At 46.2% G+C, this 13,508-nt stretch overlaps 1 protein-coding gene across 2 annotated transcripts in view; it reads left to right on the forward strand.

Annotated features, from left to right (window-relative positions):
• The window catches only part of plcg1 (phospholipase C, gamma 1), a 184,650-nt gene that overhangs the window by 147,558 nt on the left and 23,584 nt on the right, over positions 1 to 13,508 (forward strand). For both annotated transcript variants that reach the window (XM_073062029.1, XM_073062028.1), the window contains exons 21-23: positions 3,160 to 3,263; positions 6,176 to 6,245; positions 6,445 to 6,514. In XM_073062029.1, coding sequence (XP_072918130.1) covers positions 3,160 to 3,263; positions 6,176 to 6,245; positions 6,445 to 6,514 — 244 coding nt within the window. The remainder of the gene's footprint in view (positions 1 to 3,159; positions 3,264 to 6,175; positions 6,246 to 6,444; positions 6,515 to 13,508) is intronic.

The raw sequence follows: 13,508 nt of genomic DNA on the forward strand, positions 1-13,508 counted from the left end.
TTTAACGGGAATGGAAGGAGTTTCTTGTGAAGCCACAGCGCCCGCACAGGTCTGATGGGCCAAGCAGCTAGTTTCTGTAATTCATTGGAGGTGTGGGCGAGGGTGCCATATGCTGGGAGTTGGGTCAGAGAGCTGCACAGCACCGAAACATGTCCTTCAGCTTAACACATGCCGGAGGAACTCACCAAGTCAGGCAATATCTATGGAGGGAAATAAAAAGTCAACATTTTGGGCTGAGATCCTTCATCAGGACTTCAGGGTCTTGGCCTGAAACGTTGACTGTTTATTTCCTTCCATAGATACTGCCTGACCTACTCAGTTCCTCCAGCATCGTGTGTGTTGCTCAGGATTTCCAGCATCTGCAGAACCTCTTGTGCTCCCTTCAGCCTAACGTATATCTGTGCTGACCGACTTACTTATCTGAGTTAATCCCCTTTGCTGGTGTTTGGTCCATATCGCACTAAACCTTTTGCATCCATGAACCCGCCCAAAATTCTTTAAACCATTTGAACTATATCCGTGTCAGCCACTTCAGCAACACCCACATCGACAGTAATATTAACGAACTGGCTATTGACACAGTACTCTTCCCTTCACTCACGCCTCCCAGACCCCATATCAGGAAATAATGTGCTACTTTTTCCCTCAAGCACTGGAGTATCACGTACATAGACGGCTTCTCCCTTTGGATGCTTAGTATTGAACAAAGCGGGTGTGAGGAAATTCAGGCAATACGCAGGGCTGACAAACTTAAGGCACATGCAAAGATTTGGCAACATGCAGTGCCGCTCCCTGATTCTTCAAACTCCTCCCATAGTAAAAAGATACACAGTGATTATCTTTATTGCCAAATGAAGCAGTGAATGATTTTCTTTACAACACAAGAGCAGTGAGATGTTTTCACAGGAAATGTCTCATGCCAGCTTGGCGCCAGCAAGAACAGGTGACAGTGGATTTTGAAATCCTCACTGTATGTAGCAGTGTTTGGATAGTATTCAATTCACTTCTGTTCAATTTAAGTTTAATTGTCATTCAACCATACATGAATACTCATGAATGCAGCCAAACAAAACAGCGTTTCTCCAGAGCCAAGGTACAAAACACAGTACCAACCGTCACACACAGCACAAAGGGCACAGACAAGGTAGCGAGCACATAAAGATATCAGTAAAATACAGCCACGCAATAAAAAGTTCAGACTCGAGCCATCATAGAGCAAACACTGGGTGGGGGGCAGCACCAACTCCAGCCTGGACACCAGGTCGTACTATATCATGATATTATACCCGAGAGATTTTTTGGCAATTATCACCAACTTGGGCGCGTGCTCTCAGAAAGGTTTGCCACCCCTTACCTTGAGTATTCAGTGTAGTGCTTCGAAAGAAGGCAGAGTCAGTGCCAGTGTAGATACAAGTGGACCTGATCATCTCCACTGCTGGTACTCATTTGGTCTGTGGTATGGTACCAGTGCATCTTCAGCGTCTGCAATCAGTCATCGTTTTAAGGGGGGGGGGGGAAACTGCAGATGTGGGAAATCTGAAATAAAAATTAGAAATCATGGAATTTCTAGACAGGTCAGGCAGCATCTTGCACTGACCTTGTACAGGTAGGTCTTGTACAGTGAACGGTGTAGTTGAACAAAAGGCTCTGGGAATATGGGTCCATAATTTGTTGAAGGGGGAGTCACAGGTAGATAGGGCTGTAATGAAAGCTTTTGGTACATTAGCCTTCATAAATCAGGATATTGCGAACAGGAGATGGGATATTATGTTGAAGTTGTAGATGTCGTGAAGGCCTTATTTAGAGTATTGTGTGGAGATTTGGCCACCTACCTACAGGAGAGATATAATTTAGGTTGAAATAGTACAGAGGAATTTTGCAAGGGTTTTGCTGGGCCTGAAGGGCCTGAATTATATGGAAAGATTGAATAGGTTTGGACTATTCCTTGGAACATAGAAGACTGAGTGGAGAATTGATAGAGGGATACTAAATTATGAGGGGTATAAGATAGGGTAAATGCAAACAGGCTTTTTCCACTGAGGCTGGGTGAGACTACAACTAGAGGTTAAGGGCGAAAGTTGTAATGTTTAAAGGGGAACATGAGGGGAATCTTCCTCACCCAGAGAGTCGTGAGAGTGTAGAAATAGCTGCCATCACAAGTAGTGCATGCGAGCTCAATCTCAGAGGTTTGGATAGGTACATGGAAGGGAGGGCTATGGTCTGGGTGCAGGTCAATTGGACTAGACAGTTTAAATGGTTCATTATGGGCTAGATGGGCTGAAGGGCCTGTTTCTGTGCTGTAGTTTTGTATGACTATGACTCATCTTTGGAAAGAGAAGCAAATATTTTAGAAGTGAAAGAAAGGAACATGTTCTTCGGGTAGCAAAGAAGATGACAGAAGTGTTTAATCATGTACGATGGCTGCTTGATTTCACAATCTACGCTTTATTCTGCATTGCTATCGCTTTATCGTGTGCAACCTCAGTGCACTGTGCAGCAACTTGATCTGTATGATTAGTATGCAAGATCAGCTTTTCACTGTAACACACCCAAAATGCTGGAGGAACTCCTCAGGTCAGGTAGCATTAAACGGAAGCTTTTCACTGTTGGAAACATCAATATCTCAATGCAGTTGGAGCCAAGTGTCTATTTTCTGCCTGCCTGCCTGTATTGTATTTTGTGTTGCATGCTTATCTTGGGAAATCTGTCAGGTGGGTTGGGGTGTGGTAGAAGTGAAGATTATAGTTAAGTATTCACACTTTTTCTTGGTTCAATTTTAATCTGATTAGATGAGAGGGTAGGCCAGTGGAATGAAATCTTTTGGTTGACTGCTGACATCTAAGAACGTTAATTTCTCTATTATGTTTAAATTCACTTAATGCTTAAGTACGCTTAAGTGTGCTAGGATCGCTTAATATTTAAGTACGCATAAATATGCTAAGATCACTTAATCCTTAAGACTGTTTCAATACTCTTAGACAGCTTGTTTTATTATATATCACTAGTTTTAGTTTCATTAGTTTTTTTAATTGTTACAAGATTGTTCATCTCTGCTGGTTTCTTAATGAGGGATCAAACATACTTTCTTCGGCTTTGGAGCGCGTCATACAGTGTCAATCCCCCTGCTTAGACTCTGAGTAGTTTTTTGGTTCATTGCAGTGTACGGTGAAAGCATTGTACGACTACAAGGCACAGCGGGAAGACGAGCTGTCGTTCTGCAAGAACGCCATTATACAGAACGTCGACAAGCAGGACGTCGGGTGGTAAGCTCACACAGAAGGCTTCATCTTTGCCCAGAACCCGACTCCCTTGTGACTTGAACAGTGCAGGGCTTGCAGTGGGTGCTGAGCATAGCTGATGGAACATTTGATTTTGGGTCATATTGGGCCTAACATAACAGACAAGTACATTGTGTTGTCCTGGTCACGGTGATTTTCTTTATAGAGTCATACAACACTGAAAGAGGCCCTTCAGCCCATCTAGTCCATGCCAGTCTGTTTCTCTGTCTACTCCTGTGCCATAGCCCTACATGTACCTATGCAGACTTAAATGTTGTAATTGAACCTAGTATCCCCCTTCATGGAGAAGATCCCCCTCAGATTCCCTTTAAATATGGTATGGTACAGTAAGTAGTGGTTAGCACAATGCCCTTATGGTACAGGCATGGAAATAATCCCTATCACCCAACTCACCCATGCTGACAATGGTGTTAGCCCCAAACTAGTCCCAGTTGCCTACCTTTGGCTCAAATCCCTTTAAACTCCTCCTGTCCATCTACTGGTGAGGTGTGATTGATAAGTTCATGGCCTAAGGTAGAAGGAGTCAATTTTAGAAAACCTAGCACATTTATTTTTCAATATAGTCCCCTCCTACATTTACACACTTAGTCCAGCGGTCGTGGAGCATATGGATCTTGGACCTCCAGGAAGTGTCCACAGATGGGTGATTGATAAGTTTGTGGCCTAAGGTAGAAGGAGATGAGTTATACAGCTGTCTTTACATGCACATGCAGTTCAACTCTGAGTGATTAAGTTTGAATAACCCATCGGGGTGATTGATAAGTTCATGGCCTAAGGTAGGAGATGAGTTATAACTTCAAACTTTTCTGCACAATCACTCAGAGTTGAACTGCCCGTGCATGTAACGAGAGCTGTATAACTCATCTCCTTCTACCGTAGGCCACAAACTTATCAATCACCCCTTCTGTGGACACTTCCTGGAGGTCCAAGATCCGTATGCTCCACGACCGCTGGACTAAGTGTGTAAATGTAGGAGGGAATATGTTGAAAAATAAATGTGCTAGGTTTTCTAAAATTGACTCCTCCTACCTTAGGCCACTAACTTATCAATCACCCCTTGTATCATAAGACCATAAGAAGCAGAATTAGGCCATTTGTGCTATTGAATCTGCTCCACCATTCCATCATGGCTGACTTATTATCCCTCTCAACCCCATTCCCCTGTCTTCTCCCCATAACATTTGACGCACTTACCAATCAAGAAACTATCAACTTCGGCTTTCAGTACACCCAATGACTTGACTTCCACAAGTGTCTGCAGCAGTGAATTCCACAAATTCGTCACCTCAATTCCTCCTCATCTCCATTCTAAAGAGATGTTGTTGTACTTTGAGGCTGGGCCCCTTGGTCCTTGGCTCCCCCACTATAGGAAACATCCACTTCTTTAGAAACATTATCTAAATAAGAGGTTCCCAACCTTATTTTATGCCATGGACCAATACCATTAAGCAAGGGGTCTGTGGACACCAGGTTGAGAACTCCCTGATCTAAAGTGTCACAATGTTCACCCCATTCTTCTGACCTTTCACCTCCAGTGCTAAACTGAATCTAATACTAGAGATGGGAGATAGAGCAGAGAAACAGGCTCCTTGTCTCTCGTGGACTACACGCCATGTGGTAACTTCTACACCACAGCTACTCTGACCTTTTTTTTAATTCCCATCAACTTCCACAGTCTACCAGAACCAGAAGCAGGTTAACATCACCGGCAAATGCCATGACATTTGTTGGCTTTGTGGTGGCAGTACAATGCAATGCATAATAATAGAGGAAAAGAAATCTGGGAATTACTTTCTTCCCGCCTCTGGGGACGGCTGGCTAGCCGTCGATGGCAGACTCCCAACGGCGCCGGAAGACCCGCTGTTCTCCAGCCGCTCACGTCTAGGGAACGCGCACTCCGGTTTGGGATACCGCTCCCACCCGAAGCCCAGTTTGTGTGAATGCTGTTTGATTGGCTGCCCTGTTACAGCTCGTTGCCAGGAAGTGACAGACCGCACGCGGCCTATAATTAAAGGAAGTATATTTAGGAATACTAACTTAACTAAAGGGTTAGTAAAGAAAAGAAAACGAAAAGGGCCCATATTAAATGTGCACAGGTTGGAGTTGTGCTGTGCAAAAGAGTTAGCAGGCTCCCACATCTTGCTCATCGAGTCACGGTCCCCACCGGGTTGAGTCCTACGACCAGGTATCTCCAGTGTTTTCTCTCCTCGTCTCCCGCCGAACAAAAGATAAAAGCTCACACTGGCACGAGAAAAACCCGCTCCCCATGCCTTCTCTCCTGATTGGACGGCTCACATTCCGAAGCACCCGTTATCTCTAGCCATAACCCAAACACTGCTTCTACAGAAAGACCATTACATGAAATACCCTGCAACGTTAGCAGTGAAACCTTTACCAGGCCGTTATATTTATATATAGTTCAATTAAGTAATTAGTGTAAAAATAATTTTGAAAATATAGTGGGGTAGTGTCCATGTGTTCATCGTCCATTCAGAAATCAGATGGCAGAGGGGAAGAAGCAGTTTCTGACTCGTTGACTGTGTGCCTTCAGGCTCCTGTTCCTTGTTCCTGATGGTAGCAATGAGAAGAGGACATGACCTGGGTGAATGGGGGTACCACTCACCCACACATTTACAATGGCCAATTAACCTGCCAGCCCAGAAGCCGGAGCATCGGGAGGAAACCAGTGCACTGGGAGAACACGCCCAGATCACTGGGAGAGCGTGCAGACTCCACTGAGTCAGCACCAGAGATCAGAACTGAACCCTGGTCACTGGAGCAACGGTGCCTCTGTGGTGCCATAAACTCTTTGGGGTCTTGGCTCTGTGGGAGCAGCCAGGGCACGCTGCGGATTTTAATCACAGTTTATCTTCCAGGTGGAAGGGTGACTATGGAGGTAAACGGCAGCTTTGGTTCCCTGCTAATTACGTGGAAGAAATCATAAACGTAAGTACATTGGTGCCAGAGAGATGGGTAAGAAACTTTGAACTGGATGGGCTCAAAAGAATATTTTAAATGAAGAACTTATTTCTCCTCTTAAAGATTTTATTGGCTGCTCTAAAGCTGTAAAATTGATAAATCAAGCATAGATTCAACACGAGAATTCAGAGTTTCCTCACTCTCACTGTTCTCCCTTCACTCATAGCGTCTAACTGAGAACAGTCCTCTTGGAGACATGTTGAGAGGAGTTCTGGATGTCCCTTCCTGTCAGATTGGTAAGTGGCAAGTATTACTTCGGTTAAATCTTGCTTGGTTTCTTCACACCCAGCCATGTGCCAGGGATTAGAGACCTCACAGGAGGGAAAAGTGAAGCTCCAAGGCTATCTGCAGATGCCAGAAATCAGAAATTAAAACCGAGGCTTGGAAAGAAGTCACGGACAGCCCGGGGACATCATTGTTCATGTCTCCCACGTTAACAATTTCAAGTACTTGGAGCAGCATGGTGGTGTTTCGTGGTTAGCACAACGTTTTACTGTACCAGCTCCCTGAGTTCAATACCCATCACTGCCTATAAGGACTTTGTACATTCTCCCTGTGACAGTGTTGGTTTCCTCCCACAGTCCAAAGACCTTCCAGTTGGTAGGTTAATTGAGACCATAAGATATAGCAGCAGAAGTAGGCCATTCGGCCCATCAACTCTGCTGGTGGGCTGATCCAATTCTTTCTGTCACCCCCACTCACCTGCCTTCTGCCCAACAACCTACCTATCTCTGCCTTAAATGCACCCAGTAACCTGGCCTCCACAACCACTTGTAACTGGCCAATGTAAGTCATGCTGTGATTAAGCCAGATTTTAAATCAGGGGATTGCTGGGTGGTGTGGTTCGAAGGGCCTATTTCAATAAATAAACAGACAATATAATTTAAAAATGAAATGAAAGCAGAAAATTCTGGAAGTATTCAGCAAATCGGGCAGCATCTGTGGAGAAGTAAACAGTTAAGGTTTCATGTCTGAGATACTTCAGCTTGTTTCTTTGTTCTGATGGTCTAGATGGCAGTGGAGGTTGAGGGAGGGGGTGATGGGTGGATCAGCGGAAATACCTCTGACAGGGTGAATTCTGGGTAAGGAAATTGAGTGATATGGGAATAGGGCAGAGAATGGCTCTGAAGTTGACGACCAGCCATACTGCGGATGGATGCTGGAGCAGGCACTAAGGACTGTTTATTTTCATGTGTGTTGTTTCTTTCCGCACCTTGTGGCGTATCAGGTGGCAACCTTGCCCTTTCTTTAGCAATCTTGTCTGTTTCTCACGAGGTAGAGTTGCTAGCTTGACGCTCAGTGGAGCACAGGTGGAGGGCGCGCAAGAGCTGGCCGGATTTGAACCCTCGAAGTCCGGTGCGGGCACCACTACACCACCGGCCGGCTTACTTTCCTATGAGAGTGCTTGTTATCCTCGTATCATGACGATCTGTGTTCCTTCCAGTGGTTAGTTTGTATTCAGCTTAGTGTGTAAGAGCATTCAGAGCAGCCAGTTTTACAGGCCCACGTTTTGTCCTTCAGTGAGGTGTGACAGTGTACCGGTGACTGCAGAGGCAAGGACAGTAGAGAGACTGCCTCGTGTCACCAGTGATCGGGTTCTTTCCTAAACTCGGCTACGGTCTGGGTGGAGTTTGCATGTTCTCCCTGTGACTGCATGGCATTCCTCTGGGAGCTCAGCTTTCTTCCAGCACCCTAACGACGTTGGTAAGTGAATAAGTTGGCTTGTGTCGATGAGAAGCAGAATCCAGGCTGCACTTGCAGATAGCATAGGGAGAATAAAATGGTGAAACATTACAGGCCCTTCGGCCCACACTTTTGTGTCGACCATGTAACCTACTGTTGAAACTGCCTAGAGTGTCCCTACCACATAGCCCTCTATTTTTCTAAGCTCCATGTACCTATCTAAGAGTCTCTTAAAACTCCCTATTGGTTATTTCTTCAGCGGTTTGATCGGGGCATGACTGCGCAAGCGCGTGGACGTCAGCCAGGTAGAACAGCGAGAAGAGTTTAAAAGGAGACAGTTTTATAGAGAGGGCGACAGAGTAGAGGGGGACCGAGTAGGAGGGCTTCAGCGATAACGGGTCGAGGCGAGGTAGGTTGCCTGTGTAGAATATAGACAGGAAGTATGTGTGTGAGGCCAGTGTTCTGTACTGGGTGTCAGATGTGGGCAGTCTGGGCAACTCCCAGCCTCCCGGACAGCCACATCTGCGTCGAGCTGCAGCTCCTGAGGGACTGTGTTGGGGAACTGGAGATGTAGCTCGATGACCTTCGTCTGGTCAGGGAGAGCAAGGAGGTGATAGATATGAGCTATAGGCAGGTAGTCATACCAGGGACTTGGGAGACAGATAAGTGGGTGACAGTCAGGAGAGTAAAGGGCAGAGGTCAGAGGCTAGAGAGTACCCCTGTGGTGGTCCCTCTTAACAATGAGTACTCCTGTTTGAGTACTGTTGGGGGGTGGGGGGGATGGCCCTGTGGCTCAGAAGGGTAGGGAAAGGAAGAGGATGGCAGCAGTGATAGGGGACTCTATAGTTAGGGGGTCAGACAGGTGATTCTGTGGTCACAGGAAAGAAATTCGGATTGTAGTTTGCCTCCCAAGTGCCAGGGTCCGAGATGTTACTGATTGCATTCACGATATCCTGAAGTGGGAGGGAGAACAGCCAGAGTTCATGGTACATATTGGTACCAACGACATAGATAGGAAAAGGGAGCAGGTCCTGAAAACAGACTACAGGGAGTTAGGAAGGAAGTTGAGAAGCAGGACCACAAAGGTAGTAATCTCAGGATTACTGCCTGTGCCACGCGACAGTGAGTATAGGAATAGAGTGAGGTGGAGGATAAATGTGTGGCTGAGGGATTGGAGCAGGGGGCAGGGATTCAGATTTCTGGATCATTGGGTCCTCTTTTGGGGCAGGTGTGACCTGTGCAAAAAGGACGGGTTGCACATGAATCCCAGGGGGACCAATGTCCTGGCAGGGAGGTTTGCTAAGGCTATTGGGGAGAGTTTAACCGAGAATTGCTGGGGGTGGGAACTGAACAGAAGAGATGGAGGAAGAGGCGGTTGGCTCACAAATAGAGAAAGCTTGGAGACAGTGCGAAAGGGAAGATAGGCAAGTGATAGAGAAGGGATATGCTCAGACCGATGGTTTGAGATGTGTCTATTTTAATGCGAGGAGTATTATGAACAAAGCTGATGAGCTCTGAGTGTGGATCAGTACTTGGAGCTATGATGTGGTGGTCATTACAGAGACTTGGATGGCTCAGAGGCAGGAATGGCTACTTAGAGTGCCAGGCTTTAGATGTTTCAGAAAGGACTGGGAGGGAGTCAGAAGAGGTGGGGGTGTGGCACTGTTGATCAGAGATAGTATCATGGCTGCAGAAAAGGAGGAAGACATGGACGGATTGTCTACTGAGTCTCTGTGGGTGGAAGTTAGAAATTGGAAGGGGTCAATAACTTTACTGGGTGTTTTTTTAAAGACCACCCAATAGTAACAGGGACATCAAGGAGCAGATAGGGAGACAGATTCTGGAAAGGTGTAATAATAACAGGGTAGTTGAGGTGGGAGATTTTAATTTCCCAAATATTGAATGGCATCTCCCTAGATCAAGGGGTTTAGATGGAGTGGAGGGTGTGTTCAGGAAGGTTTCCTGACACAATATTTAGATAAGCCTACAAGAGGAGAGGCTGTACTTGATCTAGTATTGGGAAATTAACCTGGTCAGGAGTCAGATCTCTCAGTGGGAAAGCATTTTGGAGATAGTGATCACAATTCTGTCTCCTTTACCATAGCATTGGAGAGGGACAGGAACAGACAAGTTAGGAAAGCATTTAACTGGAGTAAGGCGAAATATGAGGCTATCATGCAGGAGCTTGGAAGCATATCCAGATGTTCTCAGGAAAATGTACGGAAGAATTGTGGCAAACGTTCAGGATATTTGTGTGGAGTTCTGCATAAGTACGTTCCAATGAGACAAGGAAAGGATGGTAGGGTACAGGAACCGTGGTGTACAAAGGCTGTTGTAAATCTAGTCAAGAAGAAAAGAAAAGCTTACGAAAGGTTAAAAAAAAACTACATAATGATAGAGATCTAAAAGATTATAAGGCTAGCAGGAAGGAGCTTAAGAATGAAATTAGGAGAGCCAGAAGGGGTCATGAGAAGGCCTTGGCAGGCAGGATTAAGAAAAACACCAAGGCCTTCTACAAGTAGGTGAAGAGCAAGAGGATAAGACGTAAACGGATAGGACCAATCAAGTGTGACAGTGGAAAAGTGTGTATGGAACCGAAGGAGATGGCAGAGGTGCTTAATGAATACTTTGCTTCAGTATTCACTACGGAAAAGGATCTTGGCGATTGTAGGGATGACTTGCAGTGGACTGAAAAGCTTGAACATGTAGACATTAAGGAAGAGGATGTGCTGGAGCTGTTGGAAAGCATCAGGTTGGGTAAGTCACCAGGACTGGACGAGATGTACCCCAGGCTACTGTGGGAAGAGATTGCTGAGCCTCTGGCGATGATCTTTGCATCATCAATGGGGACAGGAGAGGTTCTGGAGGATTGGAGGGTTGCAGATGTTGTTCCCTTATTCAAGAAAGGAAGTAGTGATAGCCCAGGAAATTATATACCAGTGAGTCTTACTTCAGTAGTTGGTAAGTTGATGGAAAAGATCCTGAGAGGCAGGATTTATGAACATTTGGGGAGGCATAATATGATTAAGAAGTGTCAGCATGGCTTTGTCAAGGGCAGTTTGTGTCTTACGAGCCTGATTTTTTGAGGATGTGACTAAACACATTGATGAAGTTAGAGCAGTAGATGTAGTGTATATGGATTTCAGCAAGGCATTTGATAAGGTACCCCATGCAAGGCTTATTGAGAAAGTAAGGAGGCATGGGATCCAAGGGGACATTGCTTTGTAGATCCAGAACTGGCTTTCCCACAGAAGGCAAAGAGTGGTTGTAGACGGGTCACATTCTGCATGGAGGTCAGTGACCAGTTTTGTGCCTCAGGGATCTGTTCTGGGACCCCTTCTCCGTAATTTTTATAAATGACCTGGATGAGGAAGTGGAGGGATGGGTTAGTAAATTTGCTGATGACAGCAAGGTTGGGGGTGTTGTGGATAGTGTGGAGGGCTGTCAGAGGTTACAGTGGGACATTGATAGGATGCAAAACTGGGCTGAGAAGTGGCAGATGGAGTTCAGCCCAGAAAAGTGTGAGGTGGTTCATTTTGGTAGGTCAAATATGATGGCAGAATATAGTGTTAATGGTAAGACTCTTGGCAGTGTGGAGGATCAGAAGGATCTTGGGGTCTGAGTCTGTAGGATGCTCAAAGCAGCTGTGCAGGTTGACTCTGTGGTCAAGAAGGCATATGGTGTATTGGCCTTCATCAACTGTGGGATTGAGTTTAAGAGCCGAGAGGTAATGTTGCAGCTATATAGGACCCTGGTCAGACCCCATTTGGAGTACCATGCTCAGTTCTGTTTGCCTCACTATAGCAAGGACATGAAAACCATAGAAAGGGTGCAGAGGAGATTTTCAAGGATGTTGCCTGGATTGGGGAGCATGCCTTATGAGAATACGTTGAGTGAACTCGGCCTCTTCTCCTTGGAACGACGGAGGATGAAAGGTGACCTGATAGATAGGTGTATAAGATGATGAGAGGCATTGATCATGTGGATAGTCAGAGGCTGTTCCCCAGGGCTGAAATGGCTAGCACAAAAGGGCACAGTTTTAAGTTTTTTACGCAGAGAGTGGTGAGTGCGTGGAATGGGCTGCCGGTGACGGTGGTAGAAGCGGATATGATAAGGTCTTTTAAGAGACTCCTGGATAGGTACATGGAGCTTAGAAAAATAGAGGGCAATGTGTAACCCTAGGTAATTTCTAAAGTAAGGACATGTCCAGCACAACTTTGTGGGCCGAAGGGCCTGTATTGTGCTGTAGGTTTTCTATGTATCTGCCTCTACCACATTCACTGGCAGAGCATTCAACCTCTATGTGAAAAACTTAGCCCTGACATCCCCCTTGTACCTGCTTCCAACCACCTTAAAACTATAACCCGTTGTGTAAGCCATTTCTGCCCTGGGGGAAAAGCCTCTGGCTATTCACCTGAATGGCCTGTTTCTGTGCTGTATCTCAGTATAACTGCCCGTGATCTCGGTGACTTGGAGACACGAGTCATGGTAGTTTCTGGAATGAGGATCAACAAACAATGCTCCCTACAATTTTTTTTGACTGCTGTGTGGCCCAACCATTGCTTTGAGCAGGGAGTGTTTACATGGCCTGAGAACGGCACGGCAATTTATTATAACATTTTTTAAAAATTCCAGCTGCACGGCCACAAAGGCTTTGTGCGCGGGAGCATTTCAGTTACTGCGCGGCCGCACGCCTGCGCAGCTTCGAAGGAACAGTGCCAGCAGACGAACTCGTGGAGGAACTCAGCAGCATCTGTGGGAGGGGAAAGGAACTAATGGTGCTTCAGGTCGAAAACCTGACACCAGGACTCGGGTTCACCGTTTCTCCTGATGCAGGGTTTCGACCCCACATGCCGACAATTCTTTAACCTCCCCACAAATGTTGCTTGACCCACTGAAGTTCCTGAAGTGGATTGTTTATTGAAATCAGTGCCTTATTTATCCATTAGAGGGCAGTATGTGTTGGCGCGTGGGCAAGGCATCAGACTAGTAACCTGAAGGTCACTGGTTCGAGCCTCAGCTGAGGCAACGTGTTTGTGTCCTTGAGCAAGGCACTTAACAACACATTGCTCTGCAACGTCACCAGTGCCAAGCTGTATGGGTCCTAATGCCCTTCCCATCGGTGGCGTGGAGAGGGGACGGCCTGCAGCTTGGGCAACTGCTGGTCTCCCATACAACCCTGCCCAGGCCTGCGCCCTGGAAACTCCAGGCGCAGATCCATGGCCTCTCGAGACCGACGGATGCCACCACCAAGAGGACAGTATGGAGTCAGCCTCCCTCGAGGGGTTTGAGGCCACATTTCATTCTTCAAAGGAACGCGTACCAAAACCCGAGGGGATGGGAAGCTGTTCAGGACGTTGCAAAGACATAAAACTGTTATAAATTACAAAATAAATAAATAGTCCAAAAGAAACAGAGTAACAAACACAAAATGCTGCAGGAACTCAGCGGATCAGGCAGCATCTATGGAATTGAGTAAAGAGTCGACACTTTGGGTCGAGACCCTCCTTCCGTCCTTTATTTTTATTTTGGTTTGCCAGCGTCCGC

The sequence above is a fragment of the Hemitrygon akajei genome, chromosome 11 (genome assembly GCF_048418815.1).
Source record: "Hemitrygon akajei chromosome 11, sHemAka1.3, whole genome shotgun sequence".
NCBI lineage: Eukaryota > Metazoa > Chordata > Chondrichthyes > Myliobatiformes > Dasyatidae > Hemitrygon > Hemitrygon akajei.